This window comes from Bufo gargarizans, chromosome 4 (genome assembly GCF_014858855.1).
Source record: "Bufo gargarizans isolate SCDJY-AF-19 chromosome 4, ASM1485885v1, whole genome shotgun sequence".
In the NCBI taxonomy this organism is placed as follows: Eukaryota; Metazoa; Chordata; class Amphibia; order Anura; family Bufonidae; genus Bufo; species Bufo gargarizans.
Window position 1 is genome coordinate 202,016,035 of NC_058083.1, and position 24,156 is coordinate 202,040,190.

At 50.4% G+C, this 24,156-nt stretch overlaps 1 protein-coding gene across 1 annotated transcript; it reads right to left on the bottom strand.

Annotated features, from left to right (window-relative positions):
- Nucleotides 1-23,713, bottom strand: DYNLT2B (dynein light chain Tctex-type 2B). Its single transcript, XM_044291541.1, has 5 exons — nt 23,180-23,713; nt 14,250-14,383; nt 5,543-5,612; nt 2,068-2,131; nt 1-165 (listed from the first exon to the last, which is right to left on the bottom strand). Exons 1-5 carry the CDS (start codon nt 23,230-23,232, stop codon nt 118-120), a joined length of 369 nt encoding a protein of 122 aa, XP_044147476.1. The 5' UTR covers nt 23,233-23,713; the 3' UTR covers nt 1-117.
- Between the last annotated feature and the right edge of the window lie 443 nt (nt 23,714-24,156).

Here is a 24,156-nt window from a genome sequence, read left to right on the forward strand (position 1 = left end):
TACATTTTGAAAATATTTAATTATGTATTTTCACAAATATAATAAAAATATTTACAATGGAATATCACTCTGGATCTTGGAATATCTGTCAATATGAAAGGTAGATCTTAGGTCTTCTTAGTAGTAGAAACATCCAAATGCAGCAGCGACACAAAACAGGTATTCCTGTAAATAACGTAAAGTCAGTGAGTTACTATCCGGTATAATCAGCTCATAAAGATAAAACTAAAGCAGTGCTTTCACATGCAGCGCGCTTATGGAAAACACCGCATCACTCTGCATCTTTCTCAGCTTTTTTTTGTGTTTTATGGGAAAAAATGAAACACAACAAACAATGGGGGAGTTTATTCTTACACTAGTCTGCTGCTCAGATGTGCAAAAATGATGAAAACAAATCTTAGCGCGTCAGGAGCGTGCCTGGATTTCTGGTGTAATTTATGGCAGTTTTCTGGTGAAGTATTAATAAATCTGTAGGGTAGGTCCTGGCCCGCTCACTTTGTAGAAAAGGAGGAAGAGTCGCACTGTTTTGCACAAAACAGGACTTGTGCTAAAATTTTGGACTTTTCTACATCAGAAAACTAGAAACATTGATAAAATTCCTCCAATTTTTTCACATTTTGGTGCCTTTTTTGGCGTCAGTGGTCTTATTTTTAAAGCTGCAGCATGCTTTAGGAATTTCCAATAGAAAGTTCCGCAAAAACGGAACGGATACGGAAGACATATGGAGTACATTCCGTATGTGTTCTGTTTTTTTTGCGGACCCATTTACTTGAATGGAGCCACGGAACGTGATTTGTGGGCAATAATAGGACATGTTCTATCTTTGAACAGAACGGAAAAATGGATATACGGAAACGGAATGCACACGTTTTTTTTGCTGACTCATTGAAATGAATGGTTCCGTATAAGTAACGCATACTGAACTAAAAAAAAGGCCAGTATACTTAACGCAAAAAACGTTTGTGTGCATGAGCCCTAAGGCTTTATGAAAATCTATACTAAATTATTTTTAGAGAGACTGCTTATGGGAACCTTAAAGATTAACTAAACTTTTGTATGAGTTTTTGTGACTGTGTCCCTAATGCCCTAATAACACTTTTTGTAATGTACTTTATTAAAGGGTTTCTGTCACCTATAAAATGGGTATTAAGCTGGCTGACATTAGCGATGTGCTAATGTCAGCTGAACATAACTATATTAGTGCCATCTCACTGCCTAAAGCCTTTATTGAGAAAAACGAACTTTTATAATATGCTAATTAGCCTCTAGGGGGGGGGGGGCGTTGCACCTGCTCCTAGAGGCTCCGTTTGCCCACCTCTTTTCACGCCCTACTTCTCTTGAGTGACAGGGCCAAGCAGCGCCGCTCTCCTCCCGCCAGCTGTGTCTGCAGTGTAAATCTCGCGCTGTTCAGTATAGTGAGGGAGCCAGCAGCCGCTGAGTGTCCTTTCCTCACTGCATCTGCATGAGATTTACACTGCAGACACGGCCGGCGGGAGGAGAGCAGCGCTGCATATTGCTGCTCCTGCCTGTGCCCCCCGGAGGCTTACTAACTCGTGGAATAGCACATGGGTACTCTGCACCCATGTGCTATGCCAGAATTAGTTGAGCGGAGCGGGCTCCTGCTTCCGCCTGCTCCGCTAAGATAAGAGTTGACATGCAGGACTCTTAGCTTAGCGAAGCAGGAGCCCACTCCGCTCAGCTAATCCTGGCATAGCACATGGGTGCAGGGGCACGGGCAGGAGCAGCAATATGCGCTCCTGCTAGTACGCACTGCGGCTGCGGCCCCATTCATAAAATGTGTTCTCCGTACTCCATACACCGCTGAGCAGTCAGCGGTCTACAGAGAAGTGCGCTTTAGGGAGGAAAAAGTGGAATTAAAATACAAAATACATTAATAAAGTACATTACAAAAAGTGTTATTAGGGGATTAGGGACACATTCACAAAAAAAAAAATCGTACAAAAGTTTAAAAATAAGTTGATCAAAGGTTGTGAGGAAGCCCAGCAGAAAGTGTTCAAGTTCCATACAAAGTGATGACTGAGGTCAACTATAAGAAACTTATCTTACATTCATGAAGATATCTTCAGCATAGTTATCCGTATCTGCATCCCAGAAGCATCTAGCAGCCATCCTGAAAACAGAATACATGTAGTGTTACACTGCACGACCAATCACACAGCTACTGTATAGGATATGGAAAAATGCTGCCGTATGAAGTAAGCTAATAGTTTATTTTTCCAAAGTGAATGAACAAAAGAGAAACAAATACTTGATGTGACCGCCCTACAAACAGCATCCTCAGCCTCCACGTACACTCGCATATCGTTTTTGAAGGAACTCGGCAGAGAGGTTGTCTCTTTATATGTAATCCTAGACAGACTTGATGATTAGGGCTCTGTGGGGACCATATAATCACGTCCAGGACTCCTTGTTCTTCTTTACATTGAAGATAGTTCTTAACCCTTTCAGGACTAGGTCATTTTCTGTTTTTGCGTTTTAGGCCTCTTTTAGACGGGCGTTGCGGGAAAAGGTGCGCGTGCGTTGCGGGAACATGCGCGATTTTTCCGCGCAAGTGCAAAACATTGTAATGCGTTTTGCACTCGCGTGAGAAAAATCGGCATGTTTGGTACCCAAACCTGAACTTCTTCACAGAAGTTCGGGCTTGGGATCGGTGTTCTGTAGATTGTATTATTTTCCCTTATAACATGGTTATAAGGGAAAATAATAGCATTCTGAATACAGAATGCATAGTACAATAGGGCTCGAGGGGTTAAAAAAATAAATAAAATTTTTTAACTCACCTTAATCCACTTGATCGCGCAGCCGGCATCTCTTCTGTCTGTCTTCTGTGCTGTGTGGAGGAAGAGGACCTGTGGTGACGTCACTCCAGTCATCACATGATCTTTTACCATGGTGATCGGATCATGGCATTTGAGAGGATAAATGTCTGCGAGAGGCGTTGTCACCGGTCGCAGATATTAGCTGCTGTGTCTGCTGTTTAAAACAGCAGAAACATGGCAGCTATGGCGCTCATGAGCAGGCGCCATTTTTAAGCCCTGCCCTTCTGCTGTACGTGTACGCCGGTGGTGCTGAAGGAGTAAAGGCTGTTTCACACGAGTGGATGCCGTGCGTGACATCCGCTGCGTGACTGATAGCCAAGACCCGATGCGGACTGCAGAAGCACGGAGCACTAACATGACTGATAATGCTCCGTGCCTCTCTGTGATCTTTTTACTACGAAATCACGGTGACAACTTTATCTCACTGTGATTTTGTAGTACAGAGGCACAGAGCATTATCAATCATGTTAGTGCTCCGCGCTTCTGCTGTCCGCAGCGGGTCTTGTCTGTCATTCACGCAGCGGATGTCACGCACGGCATCCGCTCGTGTGAAACAGCCCTAAATGGCATTGGCTGTATGTTTGGGACCATTGTCCTGCTGCAGAATACATTTGAAGCCAATCAGACTTAAATCATCTGTGGTTAGTTCTCCAAGATGTTTGGAACAACCTCCTTGCCGAATTTGTTCAAAAAACGTAGAAAGTAGAAGAATTGATGCTGTTCTGAAGGCAAAGAGTGGTCACTCAAAGTACTTATTAGAGTTAGATTTTGCCTTTATTCATTTACTTTATATGTTATTAATTGCTAAATATAAACTATTAACACTTCTATTTTTTTTTTTAAAGCAAGCACTTTTTTCAAACCTACCTAAAACCTTTGAACAGTACTATTTAACATGGCAACTATGGACATCCATAAACCATGCTGCCTGCCTGTATTACCAGCAATCCCGACATGCAGACTTATAAAAAAATATACTGACATGTCACAAAGTGTAATTTTAAAAACAAGTGAAAGTTAGAACTATTGAGTGTTCCTCATCAAGGTACAACTATTGAGTGCTCCCCTCTGTTTCCTAATTAGAAAGAATCTGTCTGGCTGTAGGCTTCTTTAAAAGGATTCTGTCAGCAGGATTTACCCTACAGAGATATTCATGTGCCCATCAGTCTCCTTATTTTGTATTAAATGATCCCACTCCTACTGCTCTGTGTGTCTTTTATTCCCAGCACTTGCCCTGATGTCATTCCTTCCAAGCGCCGTAATCTAGCGCAGGCGCAGTGTACACAGTAGTCTGCGCCCGTGTGGACTACAGGCACAGGCTTCGTCGATCCAACTGCGCATGCGCCAGCTCCCTGCGCAAGTCGCTGGCACCGGAAAAGAGATTAGGATTCAGCGCAGGGAGCCGGCGCATGCGCTGTTGGATCGACGAAGCCTGTGCCTATAGTCCGCACGGGCGTAGACTACTGTGTACACTGCGCTTGCGCTAGATTACGGCGCTTGGAAGGAATGACATCAGGGCAAGTGCAGTGAATAAATTAACTGGTAGGCGGTGCTGGGCTCCGGAACGATGGGCGCGGCCTGGCTCCAACAGATCGTGGGACAACCCCCTGGGCTCCTTATCAAGGTAATTTACATAGCAATAAAATCGCTCTTTTGACGAATAAAAGACACACAGAGCAGTAAGAGTGGGATCATTAAATACCAAACAAGGAGACTGATGGGCACATGTGGATATCTCTGTAGGGTAAATCCTGCTGACAGAATCCCTTTAAAATGATTGCCTATTAGAATTAACTATTTAGAAGCTACATAAATGAACAAGACCAGAGGCCAGTTACAGTGCCTATAGACAAGGCAGGGATGGCCACCATTGCTGAAGTCTAAGCATCTTTTTGTAGCCAGGAACAGCCCCTTTGTATATCTCTTATATAGCTACTGAACGGCAATATTCATGATTAGGACATCTTTTCTTAGTACAGAGTGAAGTGTAGGAAGGATTTGATAGATAATAAAAGTTCACCTCTCATTTATCAAACTGGTGAAAAGTAGAACTGACATAGTTGCCCATAGCAACCAAGTAGATCCCACCTTTCATTTTCCAAAGGAGCCGTCTAAAATGAAAGGTGGAATCTGATTGGTTGCTATGGGCAACTACGTCAGTTCTACTTTACATCAGTTTGAAAAATGGCCCCTAATATCTGTATATAGTACTGTCAAAGAGTAGGCCTCTTCAGGTGTAATCTTTGCTTGGTCATCCATTGAGTTCTCCAGAAAGACAGTTCCAAGGAGTCCAAGGACACGCCTCTCATGGACAGTGAGGACAGCAGAAGAAACGGGAGAGGTTGGACTTCCCGTTCCTAGAGAACGATAGGAACCAGACAATGTGGGCCAACAGTGATACAATGCCTGTCCCATGGGTTTAGGGTGGCTGCGCATGCGTCACTTCGGAAGCCCTGTTCTAGAGATGGGTGCGGGTACCAGAGGTGGGACCTGCCCCTATCTGACTGGTAGCATTTAGGATTTTACTCATATATTTGCTTTTGGCCATCAATAAATGTAAACCTTTAGATTTTGTGGTTGAATGAAACCATATTCTTAGAGTAAACTTTTGATGGCATATATTCCATGAATTACCGGTTTTAGTTATTTTTGTACTGCTTGTTACTGTTTTAATGGTCAACTATACAATTTACTGTACTTACTTAACTCCTTCTCCTCTTTGCTCGCCGATCACAACTTGCACCACCATTTTATATCTGTCAAAACCCATTTCTTAAAAAATAAATAAAGCACAATACCAGTTAATAAGTGACATTCATATGAATATTTAGTAATGTTTCTCTTTGTAATGTAGCCTAATCCAGCTGTGAATTTGGTAGTTATGTCAGGTTTATGTACAGAGATATTGCAGGTGCAATCAGAGGTCACAATAATGCCTGTGCAAGCGTCATAGACGCCCGTACAGGCAGTTTTACTCCCTAAAAAACGTCTGATGTGTATGAATACGCACAATGATTTCACTGCCATTCATGAGCGCTGTGAACGGCACAGGCAGTACAGCAATCCAATCACAAAGCTCCTCACAGTACAGAGCTTTATTAGAGAGGAGGCTTCTGATTTGTCAGTATCCACAGGCTGCCGTGCCATTGGCTGCTCCCCTCACACCCCTTTCTCCCGCGCGCTGAACACACAGCAGCAGCCATTCCGCTCCATTGCTGATGAAGGGAAAGCACGGCGGGAATGGAGCAATCAGAGAAGTGCCAGGCTTGTGCCCAGGTGATGTCACCCCAGAAGTGCCCTGCAGGCCTCTATCTGCGGCTGGCAGCTCCATGTGGAGGTTTATCAATGGAAAACTAATAGCCAAGAGGCTAAAGAAAACCCTGCTGCTTATGTTAAACCAGAACTTTCATTTGATTGCTCTGATACCTAAACACCAAAAGGAAAAAAATATATATTTTAAAAACCTGCTGTTTCTCTAGATGACCTTATGTTGATAGAAGTGTTAATAAAGTCTCAAGGTTCTATAAATGCAGGTACCCTACTTTTATAAACCTTTGATACTCTATTAACACTACTATAAACATAACACTGCTATTTTAAAAACCTGCTGTTTCTCTAGATGAAGGTTTTTATGTTATGTTTATAGTAGTGTTAATAGAGTCTCAAAGGTTTATAAAAGTAGGGTACCTGCATTTATAGACCCTTGACACTCTATTAACACCACTATCAACAAAAGGTCATCTAGAGAAACAGCAGGTTTTTTAAATTCTTTCCAGAGATCACAGAGAAAACTATAGGGGACATTTTACTATACAACAGTCTGATATATTGTGCATAAGACTGTCCTATACCTGCCTCCTGTACATTCATCCCAGAGCCCACCCACTGCCACCAGACCACTACTGCTCCCTGCCACAAGCACCAGACCACTACTGCTCCCTGCCACAGCCACCAGACCACTACTGCTCCCTGCCACAGCCACCAGACCACTACTGCTCCCTGCCACAGCCACCAGACCACTACTGCTCCCTGCCACAGCCACCAGACCACTACTGCTCCCTGCCACAGCCACCAGACCACTACTGCTCCCTGCCACAGCCACCAGACCACTACTGCTCCCTGCCACAGCCACCAGACCACTACTGCTCCCTGCCACAGCCACCAGACCACTACTGCTCCCTGCCACAGCCACCAGACCACTACTGCTCCCTGCCACAGCCACCAGACCACTACTGCTCCCTGCCACAGCCACCAGACCACTACTGCTCCCTGCCACAGCCACCAGACCACTACTGCTCCCTGCCACAGCCACCAGACCACTACTGCTCCCTGCCACAGCCACCAGACCACTACTGCTCCCTGCCACAGCCACCAGACCACTACTGCTCCCTGCCACAGCCACCAGACCACTACTGCTCCCTGCCACAGCCACCAGACCACTACTGCTCCCTGCCACAGCCACCAGACCACTACTGCTCCCTGCCACAGCCACCAGACCACTACTGCTCCCTGCCACAAGCACCAGACCACTACTGCTCCCTGCCACAAGCACCAGACCACTACTGCTCCCTGCCACAAGCACCAGACCACTACTGCTCCCTGCCACAAGCACCAGACCACTACTGCTCCCTGCCACAAGCACCAGACCACTACTGCTCCCTGCCACAAGCACCAGACCACTACTGCTCCCTGCCACAGCCACCAGACCACTACTGCTCCCTGCCACAGCCACCAGACCACTACTGCTCCCTGCCACAGCCACCAGACCACTACTGCTCCCTGCCACAGCCACCAGACCACTACTGCTCCCTGCCACAGCCACCAGACCACTACTGCTCCCTGCCACAGCCACCAGACCACTACTGCTCCCTGCCACAGCCACCAGACCACTACTGCTCCCTGCCACAGCCACCAGACCACTACTGCTCCCTGCCACAGCCACCAGACCACTACTGCTCCCTGCCACAGCCACCAGACCACTACTGCTCCCTGCCACAGCCACCAGACCACTACTGCTCCCTGCCACAGCCACCAGACCACTACTGCTCCCTGCCACAGCCACCAGACCACTACTGCTCCCTGCCACAGCCACCAGACCACTACTGCTCCCTGCCACAGCCACCAGACCACTACTGCTCCCTGCCACAGCCACCAGACCACTACTGCTCCCTGCCACAGCCACCAGACCACTACTGCTCCCTGCCACAGCCACCAGACCACTACTGCTCCCTGCCACAGCCACCAGACCACTACTGCTCCCTGCCACAGCCACCAGACCACTACTGCTCCCTGCCACAGCCACCAGACCACTACTGCTCCCTGCCACAGCCACCAGACCACTACTGCTCCCTGCCACAGCCACCAGACCACTACTGCTCCCTGCCACAGCCACCAGACCACTACTGCTCCCTGCCACAGCCACCAGACCACTACTGCTCCCTGCCACAGCCACCAGACCACTACTGCTCCCTGCCACAGCCACCAGACCACTACTGCTCCCTGCCACAGCCACCAGACCACTACTGCTCCCTGCCACAGCCACCAGACCACTACTGCTCCCTGCCACAGCCACCAGACCACTACTGCTCCCTGCCACAGCCACCAGACCACTACTGCTCCCTGCCACAGCCACCAGACCACTACTGCTCCCTGCCACAGCCACCAGACCACTACTGCTCCCTGCCACAGCCACCAGACCACTACTGCTCCCTGCCACAGCCACCAGACCACTACTGCTCCCTGCCACAGCCACCAGACCACTACTGCTCCCTGCCACAAGCACCAGACCACTACTGCTCCCTGCCACAAGCACCAGACCACTACTGCTCCCTGCCACAAGCACCAGACCACTACTGCTCCCTGCCACAAGCACCAGACCACTACTGCTCCCTGCCACAAGCCACCAGACCACTACTGCTCCCTGCCACAGCCACCAGACCACTACTGCTCCCTGCCACAGCCACCAGACCACTACTGCTCCCTGCCACAGCCACCAGACCACTACTGCTCCCTGCCACAGCCACCAGACCACTACTGCTCCCTGCCACAGCCACCAGACCACTACTGCTCCCTGCCACAGCCACCAGACCACTACTGCTCCCTGCCACAGCCACCAGACCACTACTGCTCCCTGCCACAGCCACCAGACCACTACTGCTCCCTGCCACAGCCACCAGACCACTACTGCTCCCTGCCACAGCCACCAGACCACTACTGCTCCCTGCCACAGCCACCAGACCACTACTGCTCCCTGCCACAGCCACCAGACCACTACTGCTCCCTGCCACAGCCACCAGACCACTACTGCTCCCTGCCACAGCCACCAGACCACTACTGCTCCCTGCCACAGCCACCAGACCACTACTGCTCCCTGCCACAGCCACCAGACCACTACTGCTCCCTGCCACAGCCACCAGACCACTACTGCTCCCTGCCACAGCCACCAGACCACTACTGCTCCCTGCCACAGCCACCAGACCACTACTGCTCCCTGCCACAGCCACCAGACCACTACTGCTCCCTGCCACAGCCACCAGACCACTACTGCTCCCTGCCACAGCCACCAGACCACTACTGCTCCCTGCCACAGCCACCAGACCACTACTGCTCCCTGCCACAGCCACCAGACCACTACTGCTCCCTGCCACAGCCACCAGACCACTACTGCTCCCTGCCACAGCCACCAGACCACTACTGCTCCCTGCCACAGCCACCAGACCACTACTGCTCCCTGCCACAGCCACCAGACCACTACTGCTCCCTGCCACAGCCACCAGACCACTACTGCTCCCTGCCACAGCCACCAGACCACTACTGCTCCCTGCCACAGCCACCAGACCACTACTGCTCCCTGCCACAGCCACCAGACCACTACTGCTCCCTGCCACAGCCACCAGACCACTACTGCTCCCTGCCACAAGCACCAGACCACTACTGCTCCCTGCCACAAGCACCAGACCACTACTGCTCCCTGCCACAAGCACCAGACCACTACTGCTCCCTGCCACAAGCACCAGACCACTACTGCTCCCTGCCACAAGCACCAGACCACTACTGCTCCCTGCCACAAGCACCAGACCACTACTGCTCCCTGCCACAAGCACCAGACCACTACTGCTCCCTGCCACAAGCACCAGACCACTACTGCTCCCTGCCACAAGCACCAGACCACTACTGCTCCCTGCCACAAGCACCAGACCACTACTGCTCCCTGCCACAAGCACCAGACCACTACTGCTCCCTGCCACAAGCACCAGACCACTACTGCTCCCTGCCACAAGCACCAGACCACTACTGCTCCCTGCCACAAGCACCAGACCACTACTGCTCCCTGCCACAAGCACCAGACCACTACTGCTCCCTGCCACAAGCACCAGACCACTACTGCTCCCTGCCACAAGCACCAGACCACTACTGCTCCCTGCCACAGCCACCAGACCACTACTGCTCCCTGCCACAAGCACCAGACCACTACTGCTCCCTGCCACAAGCACCAGACCACTACTGCTCCCTGCCACAGCCACCAGACCACTACTGCTCCCTGCCACAGCCACCAGACCACTACTGCTCCCTGCCACCAGACCACTACTGCTCCCTGCCACTGCCACCAGACCACTACTGCTCCCTGCCACTGCCACCAGACCACTACTGCTCCCTGCCACCAGACCACTACTGCTCCCTGCCACTGCCACCAGACCACTACTGCTCCCTGCCACTGCCACCAGACCACTACTGCTCCCTGCCACTGCCACCAGACCACTACTGCTCCCTGCCACTGCCACCAGACCACTACTGCTCCCTGCCACTGCCACCAGACCACTACTGCTCCCTGCCACAACCACCATAACCCTACTGCTCCCTGCCACAACCACCATAACCCTACTGCTCCCTGCCACAAGCACCAGACCACTACTGCTCCCTGCCACAGCCACCAGACCACTACTGCTCCCTGCCACCAGACCACTACTGCTCCCTGCCACTGCCACCAGACCACTACTGCTCCCTGCCACTGCCACCAGACCACTACTGCTCCCTGCCACCAGACCACTACTGCTCCCTGCCACTGCCACCAGACCACTACTGCTCCCTGCCACTGCCACCAGACCACTACTGCTCCCTGCCACTGCCACCAGACCACTACTGCTCCCTGCCACTGCCACCAGACCACTACTGCTCCCTGCCACAACCACCAGACCACTACTGCTCCCTGCCACTGCCACCAGACCACTACTGCTCCCTGCCACAACCACCATAACCCTACTGCTCCCTGCCACAAGCACCAGACCACTACTGCTCCCTGCCACAGCCACCAGACCACTACTGCTCCCTGCCACAGCCACCAGACCACTACTGCTCCCTGCCACCAGACCACTACTGCTCCCTGCCACTGCCACCAGACCACTACTGCTCCCTGCCACCAGACCACTACTGCCCTGCACCAGACCACTACTGCTCCCTGCCACTGCCACCAGACCACTACTGCTCCCTGCCACTGCCACCAGACCACTACTGCTCCCTGCCACAGCCACCAGACCACTACTGCTCCCTGCCACAGCCACCAGACCACTACTGCTCCCTGCCACAGCCACCAGACCACTACTGCTCCCTGCCACAGCCACCAGACCACTACTGCTCCCTGCCACAGCCACCAGACCACTACTGCTCCCTGCCACAGCCACCAGACCACTACTGCTCCCTGCCACAGCCACCAGACCACTACTGCTCCCTGCCACAGCCACCAGACCACTACTGCTCCCTGCCACAGCCACCAGACCACTACTGCTCCCTGCCACAGCCACCAGACCACTACTGCTCCCTGCCACAGCCACCAGACCACTACTGCTCCCTGCCACAGCCACCAGACCACTACTGCTCCCTGCCACAGCCACCAGACCACTACTGCTCCCTGCCACAGCCACCAGACCACTACTGCTCCCTGCCACAGCCACCAGACCACTACTGCTCCCTGCCACAGCCACCAGACCACTACTGCTCCCTGCCACAGCCACCAGACCACTACTGCTCCCTGCCACAGCCACCAGACCACTACTGCTCCCTGCCACAGCCACCAGACCACTACTGCTCCCTGCCACAGCCACCAGACCACTACTGCTCCCTGCCACAGCCACCAGACCACTACTGCTCCCTGCCACAGCCACCAGACCACTACTGCTCCCTGCCACAGCCACCAGACCACTACTGCTCCCTGCCACAGCCACCAGACCACTACTGCTCCCTGCCACAGCCACCAGACCACTACTGCTCCCTGCCACAGCCACCAGACCACTACTGCTCCCTGCCACAGCCACCAGACCACTACTGCTCCCTGCCACAAGCACCAGACCACTACTGCTCCCTGCCACAAGCACCAGACCACTACTGCTCCCTGCCACAAGCACCAGACCACTACTGCTCCCTGCCACAAGCACCAGACCACTACTGCTCCCTGCCACAAGCACCAGACCACTACTGCTCCCTGCCACAAGCACCAGACCACTACTGCTCCCTGCCACAAGCACCAGACCACTACTGCTCCCTGCCACAAGCACCAGACCACTACTGCTCCCTGCCACAAGCACCAGACCACTACTGCTCCCTGCCACAAGCACCAGACCACTACTGCTCCCTGCCACAAGCACCAGACCACTACTGCTCCCTGCCACAAGCACCAGACCACTACTGCTCCCTGCCACAAGCACCAGACCACTACTGCTCCCTGCCACAAGCACCAGACCACTACTGCTCCCTGCCACAAGCACCAGACCACTACTGCTCCCTGCCACAAGCACCAGACCACTACTGCTCCCTGCCACAAGCACCAGACCACTACTGCTCCCTGCCACAAGCACCAGACCACTACTGCTCCCTGCCACAGCCACCAGACCACTACTGCTCCCTGCCACAAGCACCAGACCACTACTGCTCCCTGCCACAAGCACCAGACCACTACTGCTCCCTGCCACAGCCACCAGACCACTACTGCTCCCTGCCACAGCCACCAGACCACTACTGCTCCCTGCCACAGCCACCAGACCACTACTGCTCCCTGCCACCAGACCACTACTGCTCCCTGCCACTGCCACCAGACCACTACTGCTCCCTGCCACTGCCACCAGACCACTACTGCTCCCTGCCACCAGACCACTACTGCTCCCTGCCACTGCCACCAGACCACTACTGCTCCCTGCCACTGCCACCAGACCACTACTGCTCCCTGCCACTGCCACCAGACCACTACTGCTCCCTGCCACTGCCACCAGACCACTACTGCTCCCTGCCACTGCCACCAGACCACTACTGCTCCCTGCCACAACCACCATAACCCTACTGCTCCCTGCCACAACCACCATAACCCTACTGCTCCCTGCCACAACCACCAGACCACTACTGCACCCTGTCACTGCCATCAGACCACTACTGCTCCCTGTCACTGCCACCAGACCACTACTGCTCCCTGTCACTGCCACCAGACCACTACTGCTCCCTGTCACTGCCACCAGACCACTACTGCTCCCTGTCACTGCCACCAGACCACTACTGCTCCCTGTCACTGCCACCAGACGTCCCTGTTCAATTCTTATTGCATTGAGTTTTGCACAATCTGCCGCTCCGATCCCTATGTGACAGATTTGGTGCTTAAAGAAAGGTAGGGGTTCAGTCTTCTGAGGGAGAAATTTAAAATGGTCAAAACTTGCTAATTCTGCATGGATGACATTATAGAGAAGACTGGTAATGGTTTCCCTGCATGAATAGCAACCCCTTAATGTTATATAAGCCTACGTATTATATATATGAATAACTACAATTTCCGTACTCCTCCCCGGCTAAAAATACTCCTCAAAAATGGTCAGAGGAGTATTTTTACTCTTCTGGAAAAAATGTAGTGCGACCTCTGTTTGCAATGAACATCAGGAGACAATATATGTTATCATGACAGATTTTTGTTGTAAAAAGTTGCACAATTTGCCACAAATTATATACTTATGTTTTATGCAGCTCTCAATATTTTTAAAAAGTGTGTGGGACTTAATAGAAGGGGGAGGGGCACCACAGCCCAATACCTTTACAACAATTTACCCCAGAAAACTGCCATTAATTATTACTCCAATCAACTCCTGGCAGGACTGGATTTCCTTCTATGGCGCATGGACAGCAGAAGATGCCATGAATTAATTACAAGACGTGCACCTCTTAATAAATTGCTTGGATCTTCTTCCGGTGAGCTTTTTATTAATGACTAGTCTGTGAAATGTTGATCTTTAGCAAATGGGCCCCAAAGTGCCATTTTGTCAGCATGTTCTGACACTAACAAAGTGCAAAGGTAAGTTCATAAAAAACAACATGGCCCGAGTTCCTGTTGCCCCTGAACAGAATACCACCAATATCTGTTTCGGGGGCCGATTATGTTACCTTTCAGTTTGTCTTTTATTGTCTCGGACAAGAAGCGCGTCAGCGGTGGAATTTCTTCAGGTATATACTGTTTGCTTTTCAGTTCTTCTTTCAGCACGGATCTTATACAGTCCTTTACTGCTGCCGCTCTAAACCTGGTGAAGACAGATGTAGGAGAAGATGGGACTTTATTGCTAAAGGGATTTACCCACAATACAAAAGTTCTCCCCTATCCACAGAAAAGGGGACAAGTATCTGATGAGTGCAGGTCCATCAGCTGGGACCCCCCTCTGATCATGTACCGTTCTCCAAAATGAATGGAGCAGCAGGTCAAGCATGCACGTTGCCACTCCATTCACTCTCTATGGAACTGCCGGAGATAGGCGAGTACAGCACCAGGGCGCACGCTCCACTGTCGCTCCATTCACTCTCTATAGAAATGCCGGAGATAGGCGAGTACAGCACCAGGGCGCACGCTCCACTGTCGCTCCATTCACTCTCTATGGAACTGCCGGAGATAGGAGAGTACAGCACCAGGGCACGCTCCACTGTCGCTCCATTCACTCTCTATGGAACTGCCGGAGATAGGCGAGTACAGCACCAGGGCGCACGCTCCACTGTCGCTCCATTCACTCTCTATGGAACTGCCGGAGATAGGAGAGTACAGCACCAGGGCGCACGCTCCACTGTCGCTCCATTCACTCTCTATGGAACTGCCGGAGATAGGAGAGTACAGCACCAGGGCGCACGCTCCACTGTCGCTCCATTCACTCTCTATGGAACTGCCGGAGATAGGAGAGTACAGCACCAGGGCACGCTCCACTGTCGCTCCATTCACTCTCTATAGAAATGCCGGAGATAGGCGAGTACAGCACCAGGGCGCGCTCCACTGTCGCTCCATTCACTCTCTATGGAACTGCCGGAGATAGGAGAGTACAGCACCAGGGCACGCTCCACTGTCGCTCCATTCACTCTCTATGGAACTGCCGGAGATAGGCGAGTACAGCACCAGGGCGCACGCTCCACTGTCGCTCCATTCACTCTCTATGGAACTGCCGGAGATAGGCGAGTACAGCACCAGGGCGCGCTCCACTGTCGCTCCATTCACTCTCTATGGAACTGCCGGAGATAGGCGAGTACAGCACCAGGGCGCACGCTCCACTGTCGCTCCATTCACTCTCTATGGAACTGCTGGAGATAGGCGAGTACAGCACCAGGGCGCGCTCCACTGTCGCTCCATTCACTCTCTATGGAACTGCCGGAGATAGGAGAGTACAGCACCAGGGCACGCTCCACTGTCGCTCCATTCACTCTCTATGGAACTGCCGGAGATAGGCGAGTACAGCACCAGGGCGCACACTCCACTGTCGCTCCATTCACTCTCTATGGAACTGCCGGAGATAGGAGAGTACAGCACCAGGGCACGCTCCACTGTCGCTCCATTCACTCTCTATGGAACTGCCGGAGATAGGAGAGTACAGCACCAGGGCACGCTCCACTGTCGCTCCATTCACTCTCTATGGAACTGCCGGAGATAGGAGAGTACAGCACCAGGGCACGCTCCACTGTCGCTCCATTCACTCTCTATGGAACTGCCGGAGATAGGCGAGTACAGCACCAGGGCGCACGCTCCACTGTCGCTCCATTCACTCTCTATGGAACTGCCGGAGATAGGAGAGTACAGCACCAGGGCACGCTCCACTGTCGCTCCATTCACTCTCTATGGAACTGCCGGAGATAGGCGAGTACAGCACCAGGGCGCACGCTCCACTGTCGCTCCATTCACTCTCTATGGAACTGCCGGAGATAGGAGAGTACAGCACCAGGGCGCACGCTCCACTGTCGCTCCATTCACTCTCTATGGAACTGCCGGAGATAGGAGAGTACAGCACCAGGGCACGCTCCACTGTCGCTCCATTCACTCTCTATGGAACTGCCGGAGATAGGCGAGTACAGCACCAGGGCGCACGCTCCACTGTCGCTCCATTCACTCTCTATGGAACTGCCGGAGATAGGAGAGTACAGCACCAGGGCACGCTCCACTGTCGCTCCATTCACTCTCTATGGAACTGCCGGAGATAGGCGAGTACAGCACCAGGGCGCACACTCCACTGTCGCTCCATTCACTCTCTATGGAACTGCCGGAGATAGGCGAGTACAGCACCAGGGCGCAGGCTCCACTGTCGCTCCATTCACTCTCTATGGAACTGCCGGAGATAGGCGAGTACAGCACCAGGGCGCACACTCCACTGTCGCTCCATTCACTCTCTATGGAACTGCCGGAGATAGGCGAGTACAGCACCAGGGCGCACGCTCCACTGTCGCTCCATTCACTCTCTATGGAACTGCCGGAGATAGGCGAGTACAGCACCAGGGCGCACGCTCCACTGTCGCTCCATTCACTCTCTATGGAACTGCCGGAGATAGGCGAGTACAGCACCAGGGCGCAGGCTCCACTGTCGCTCCATTCACTCTCTATGGAACTGCTGGAGATAGGAGAGTACAGCACCAGGGCACGCTCCACTGTCGCTCCATTCACTCTCTATGGAACTGCTGGAGATAGGCGAGTACAGCACCAGGGCGCACGCTCCACTGTCGCTCCATTCACTCTCTATGGAACTGCCGGAGATAGGCGAGTACAGCACCAGGGCGCACGCTCCACTGTCGCTCCATTCACTCTCTATGGAACTGCCGGAGATAGGCGAGTACAGCACCAGGGCGCACGCTCCACTGTCGCTCCATTCACTCTCTATGGAACTGCCGGAGATAGGCGAGTACAGCACCAGGGCGCACGCTCCACTGTCGCTCCATTCAGATGATGGAAAAGGATCCCTGTTCTCGTAATCAGCAGTCGGACCCCCACCAGGCAGATACTTATCACCTATCCTGTGGATATGCCTCCCAAACCAAGGGCAGCATGAGACTGCAGTTTAAAAACAAAAACTGGCACAGAGACAATGAGACAATAGTCGGCTATGTGGCTTCTTCCTGCCCTGCTGCTGAGAGACGTCTGGCTATACGCTGCTAAGGAGAGACCTGTCAGTCAAGCCCAGCAAGGTAACCACATGGCAGATTCTTCTCCTCATGCCCAACTCATTTTCTCTCAAACGACACAGCATTTCAGAGAACAACACTGCTGAGCGCACAGGCGGCCGGGGCAGACTCTGTAATATGCCATTTATAACACTGCTGGTGTACTCTTATGTGGCAGAGTGGCATTCAGGCACTAGGGTTAGGTTTGACTGGTACCTCTGCATTGTGATCAATCACAGCACTTGCCTGTAGAATATTACTGTATTTTCTAAACTATAAGGTTTAGAAAAATAATTTCTCTGCTATATGTACACACAGGTCTGCTTAAATGCACACAACAAACACGGCACTACTACATGCACACAACAAACACGGCTCTACTACATGCACACAACAAACACGGCTCTACTACATGCACACAACAAACACGGCTCTACTACATGCACACAACAAACACGGCTCTACTACATGCACACAACAAACACGGCTCTACTACATGCACACAACAAACACGGCTCTACTACATGCACACAACAAACACGGCTCTACTACATGCACACAACAAACACACCACTACTACATGCACACAACAAACACACCACTACTACATGCACACACACAGATCTGCTAAATGCACTCAACAAACACAGCACTGCTACATGCACACCCACAGCACTGCAACACCCACACTTCCTGTCTGGCCCTGCTCACTGGTGACATCATCAAAGGTCCTTAAGCTGCAGTAACTGCAGTTTAGAGACCTTCAGCTCGGTTGAGTCCTCTGCTGCGCTGCATGTGCTGAACCATGGTTCAGCCTCCTCTCCTGCCTGCACTGACCTCACAGATCAGTGTCGGGCAGGGTGAGAGAGAAGTGTGCAGACGTACATCTCTCATTGATCCCGCAGAACACTGTATGAGCTCCCTGACAGATTCATCAACTTTATGCTGCCCATACTAACGGCAGCATAAAGTAGAGACAGGTGAGTTGATTTCAGCATTCTGTCATTTATAAGTTAAAGGTAAGTGGTTGCTGAGAACCAACATCACAATCCTTGCAGACTAGGCTTGGAAAAGAGTCCCGGCCACCTGAGAAGAGTCCTGGTTATTCATGATCCCCTGCTCTCCTGCCCACCTGCGGATGGCTGACAGTCTTCTACCTAGTTTTCTCCCTTTCTCTCTAGGAGAGAACTGGCAATCATCAGCAGATGGGCGAGGAGAGCAGGAGAAGAATAACCAGGACTCTTCTCAGGTAGATCTGACTCTTTTCAAGGCCTGGGCTGCAATGGTTATTATGCTGGTTCTCAGCAACCACTGACTTTTAGCGCATGAGTGACACACCGCTGAAATCAGTGCGTCTGTCACTAATTTATCCTGCCCTCAGTGAGGTCAGCATAACGTTGATGACGGGTTCCCTTTGAGGAAGCAGTCAGGGAGGTCTGGTACTGCAGGAGCACCCTGCCTACAAACTAAAAGATGCAGGAACTTTTTAGCAAGATTTTTTTTCTTACTAAGAAGTGCGTCTTATAGTCCGGAAAATACGGAAGGTATCTGTTCTTTATGCAGTTCCCTCATATGGTAAAACTATTTTCACACATATTATGCAAGCTTGGCATGTTAGCCAGCAAAAGTAATACAAGCTAGATTCCTGGGCTTGTTCACTTATGTGTGGTTCACATTTAAAAGCTGCAGGTTCCATAATGTAAGAATATAGGTGTTGTGTTAGTGCAGCGTGTAACTGTGCTCAGTATAGGAAACACCAAGTCATTATTTCTCACACCCTTCAGATCGTTCTTCACTTAGTAAAAATATCAAAGTAACACATGGCTTAACGGCCGAGCACAGCGGCACTTTAACGCGTCACTAGACTTCATCATCATTTAGTATTTCCTTCTTCCACGCTCAGTACATTTATTTTTTTGACTGATGTATTACTGATCTGTATAGAGAATGTTACTTGGATACCTTTAGGCTCCTTTCATACGAGTGTGGCGTGTGAGAGTCCGATAGGATGCGGGTGCGTTGCGGTAAAATGCGCGATTTTTCCGCACGAGTGCAAAGCGGTTTAATGCGTTTTGCACGCGCGTGAGAAAAATCGCCAAGTTTGGTACCCAGACCCAAACCCGGACTTCATCACTGAAGTTCAGGTTTGGGTTAGGTGTTGTGTAGATTTTATTATTTTCCCGTATAACATGGTTATAAGGGAAAATAATAGCATTCTTAATACAGAATGCAAAGTACAATAGGGATGGAGGGGTTAAAATAAAAATAAAAAGTTAACTTACCTGCTCCATAGCTTCCGGTCTCTGTTCTATCTTCAGGACCTGGCAAAAGACCTGTGGTGACGTCACTGTCCTCATCACATGGTCCAATCACATGGTTCATCACGATGGTGAGAGACCATGTGATGTGACGTCACCACAGGTCCTTAGCCGGCAGCTCAACATTACAGAAGAAGACAGAGATCCGCAACTACGCGATCAAGTGGACTCGATGAGTTAATTTTTTTCATTTTTAACCCCTCCATTACTATTTTACTTTGCATTCTCTATTCAGAATGCTATTATTTTCCCTTATAACCATGTTATAAGGGAAAATAATAAAGATCGGGGTCCCCAGCCCGATCGTCACCTAGCAACCATGCGTGAAAATCGCACTGCATCCGCACTTGCTTGCGGATGCGTGCGATTTTCACGCGGCCCCATTCACTTCTATGGTGCCTGCGTTGCGCTGAATATAGAGCATGCTGCGATTTTCACTCAACGCACAAGTGATGCGTGAAAATCACCGCTCATGGCACAGCCCCATAGAATTGAATGGGTCCGGATTCAGTGTGGGTGCAATGCGTTCACATAACGCATTGCACCTGCGCGGAATACTCGCCCGTGTGAAAGGGGCCTTACTGTATATACGGTATATCATTGCTGCCATGACCTGACGGCCGTTGCGCTTGGCATTGTTTGTTTTGTGCACCCATAGACTCCAATGAATGAGTCTGGGTCGTAAACTGTACAAGAATGATGCATGCTGTGTACATGGATCCACTGACCGGTGCAGCCCGCTGCGTATATGGAGAGCACGTGTTGTGGGAATAGACCCGGACACATTCCCGTAATTAACAGCAAATAGAAAATATATAAGGGCGCACAGAATGGGGGAGGGGAAGGGGGTCTTTGTTCTTTATTTTTTTTTATTTTTTTATTGGGTCGAAACATTGCTATCGTTCATGTGAATAAGGCTAGGTCTACACGACGACATTTGTCGCGCAAATGTCCATTCAAGATGGATTTTTCTGCGACTGTCGCGTCGCAGTCGCAACATGTCGCATGTTGCAGTGCGACACCATAGACTGTCATTATAAAAATTGTCGCGCGACATTAGTGCAACAAAATGTCGCGCGACAACTGTTGCGCCCTATCTGTCGCGCGACAAATGTCGTCGTGTAGACCTAGCCTAAATGTGGTCCTTTTATCATCTGGAGTGCTGCTATTGTTTTCTTCAGCAAGGAATGGGTTATTAAATGAGCAGTCTCACCATTATTCACTCACAGAATCTTTGGTGTTTGGAATCTTGTCTAAAATTCTCCAGTATCACTGGTAAAGAGGAGCTGTCAGCACTGGTTAATAGCTTCATGCATCCCCCATGTACTACAATTCTGGGGCATCTATTCTTATGGCTCCATGTTACAATGAATAGGGACAAAACTAAAGCGTTTTTTTTCCGGTATTAAGACCCTATGACGGATCTCAATACCGGAAAACATTAACGCTAGTGTGCAAGTAGCCTTGCTGTCACAAAGCCCTAATTTAAATATATCATACGTTTTTTAGTAAAGGTCTAGGGTAGGTGGACCTACTAAAAGAAAATCTCTGTGGTCTCTAACTATATATATATATATATAATGACTGAGTATGCCTTAGTGTTAAGAAGCTAAGATATAACTTTTATTTATTACTACTAAAATAAATGAGACACTAAATTAAGGTGAACTACTGCGCTATATGGGAGGGAGGGTCTGTGTGCACATGAATGGCCTAGTAAGGTGCCTTGTATACAGGGGGGCAGGCTACTAATGAGGCAAGTAACTCTCCCTGTGTCACCTAGTCTATGGGCAGGAAATCCTTAATGGCTGTAATCGGGGCACTCGACCCCCAGCCTCTGGAACCTCGGGCCTGTGCTAAAGTTCCCTAAACTCCTACCTCCCTAGTTGATCTTTTCTGCACCATCATCCGACGCGTTTCACCAAATAAAGAATTGGCTCTCCAGGGATATGGATGTCGGAGCACCATAAGCAGTGGCCGTGCTCCGTTTGTATGTTGCGGCAGTGGCAATGTTTTTATTCGCTGGAGTCTCTTTAAATGTGCGCGGCCCCACCCACATTTCAATTGACCAATGGGCCCTGTGGGTTTGCCGCGCACTGATTACTCCCACTGTGTTCTGCCAGCCAATTCCGCACGGAGACAAGCCGTCACTAGGTACCGCCTCTTGCAAGGCCGGGCTTGCTGCGCTCCGTTGCTAGCCAGAAGTGACATGGTGAGTGGGCGTGAATTGTTACTATGGGGACCTAACACCGCGTCCCCGGCTGATTCACAGTGCAGCAAGTCTTTATTTACGATCGCATCGTTTTGGGCTGAGCAATGAATGGGGACAAAACGAAAGCGTTTTTTTTCCGGTATTGAGACCCTATGATGGATCTCAATACCGGAAAACATTAACGCTAGTGTGAAAGTAGCCTTGCTGTCACAAAGCCCTATTTTGGTTACTTTTTGAAGCCGGAATTCTGAAATGCAGGACTTTATACTTCCCCCAGTCTGTTTTTGTGGTACTTTTTTAGACTTGCAAAAAACAACCTGAAACAGGTTGTTTTTTTTGCCTGTGTTTTTAGGTCACACACCTTTTTAGGCATTTCCTTCTTTATGGAGTATTCTATAGGAACATGCCTGAAAAAAGCCACATCCAAGTACCAAAAATATCACAACGAAAAACACCACAAAATACATACGGTCGTGTGCATGAGGCCTAAGGCCCGGATTACAGCTAGCAGGTTTTATCTAATTGCAGAAATGATCGGTCGGTCCAGCTGAGATTAAAGGGGGTTTTCCAGAAAGATTTTAGTTGTTTTTATTAAGAACAGGGGCACTGCCCCTTCAAACCTGTATTCCTAAAAAAAAAAAATAATAATAATAATAATAATAAAAAATCCCTTGAAAACCCCTTTGAAGTGGCGCCGTCAGACTATGCTGACATGTTTAGGGCCACATAGTATGGGGACAGGTCGGCTCCATTATTAATCCAAAACACAGAAAAATATCATACCCTTTGGCTACAACAGCGGACTTATGCGTTCACTGTATTTGTGAGGGGAGCGCACTGATGGCGGATATATATAGATGTATATACAGCGACAGGAGACATGAGGGTACGGCTATGTGGCAATTTGGTGCGCAACATGTATCGCGGCGAGCACGGCAGCCATAGAAATGAATGGGACTCACACCTTTGCTGCGACCCCAGAATCCCGGAGTCACACTGCAATCCTTTCATTTTTATGAATACCCTTCTACACAGCATGCCCAAAATCATTGTGCCCCTATTCTAGTGATCATGGTGGGGCCTCCCGCAGTCAGTTATCACTGTGGATAGGTGATAAATATCCATTGTGGGACAAGGAGATAGATAGATGATAAATAGATGATAGATAGATAGATAGATAGATAGATAGATAGATAGATAGATAGTACATGATAGATAGACAGATAGTACATTATAGATAGATGATAAATAGATAGTACATGATAGATAGATAGATATGATATGACAGATAGATAGATGATAGATAGTACATGATAGATAGATAATAGATAGAGTCCCCATTCCCAGCCCCCTTCCTCCTGGCCTGCACTGACAGGGGCCGCACTTACTTATGTTGGAAGTTGGGCCTGATGCTGTAGGAATTATCGCCGCTTTCCCCCATGACGATCCCGGGTCCTGATACACTAGTAGGCTCGCAGCAGCGTGCCCATCACCATGGTAACCATCGCTAAGTTCGTCGCTTCCGGTTCCAGGGGACGGAGCACTTCCGGTGTCCTGCAGCTTAGTACTGGTCGGAGTTGTAGCTCCAGCTGATGGAGGTGTGTGGCTTCTCTGCAGAACTGGCTTGTTCTGAGCGGGACACCATTGACCTGTAGCGGAGAGGGCTTTCTAGAGCCGGTGACGCACCGTGTGTGAACGTGACTCTACCTCGGATCCCTGCTGGAAGGCGCGTCTCCTGTTTCTGAACCGAGAATGTGTCCTTCTCGCCTTGTGACTGTCCCTCTGTTACCAGGCTCTCTGTATTATTTTGTGGATGACCAGTTTGGACATTCACGTGATTTTATTAACATTAAAGGGGTTGTCTGAGATAATGACATCTTCAGATAAGCCCCGCCCTTTCTCTACACTGCACTACAGCGGTGACCCCTGCAGCCAATCACTGTCCTCAGAGGTCTAATGTAGAGAACAGTGATTGGCTGCAGACGTCTGCACATCACAGTGTCGGTGACACCCTATACCGTCATGTCACCGCTGCAGCGGGGCTAGAACATATATTTTATGTCAGGCTGTTGGAGGGCCTGTCTGACATTTATGAACGTCTGGGACGGCACCAGTTTTAGTTTTTTTTCCCGTCTTCCAAGAGCCTTAACTTTTTAACTTTCTGTTCAGGACAAATTGTATTTTTTAATGGCAACATTTAAAGGGAACCTGTCATCTCTAATTGACCTATTAAACTCAGCCCTAAGAATTAATAAATGCGTTTCCACAGTCATATATATCTTCTCCAGACTCCAATCTGCAGCCTTTTTGACCATCTAATCATCTTTTTTAAATTTCCCACCCAGGGGCGTAGCTAGAACTGACT

Bases quoted from the DNA above. Each gene is read 5' to 3' on its own strand.
- DYNLT2B (XM_044291541.1), bottom strand. From the start codon at position 23,232: ATGGGGGAAAGCGGCGATAATTCCTACAGCATCAGGCCCAACTTCCAA. The intron at 5,613-14,249 runs GTAACATAATCG...TTATTTTTTAAG, and splicing joins AATAAAAGACAAACTGAAAG to AAATGGGTTTTGACAGATAT. The intron at 2,132-5,542 runs GTAAGTACAGTA...TTCTGTTTTCAG, and splicing joins CAAAGAGGAGAAGGAGTTAA to GATGGCTGCTAGATGCTTCT.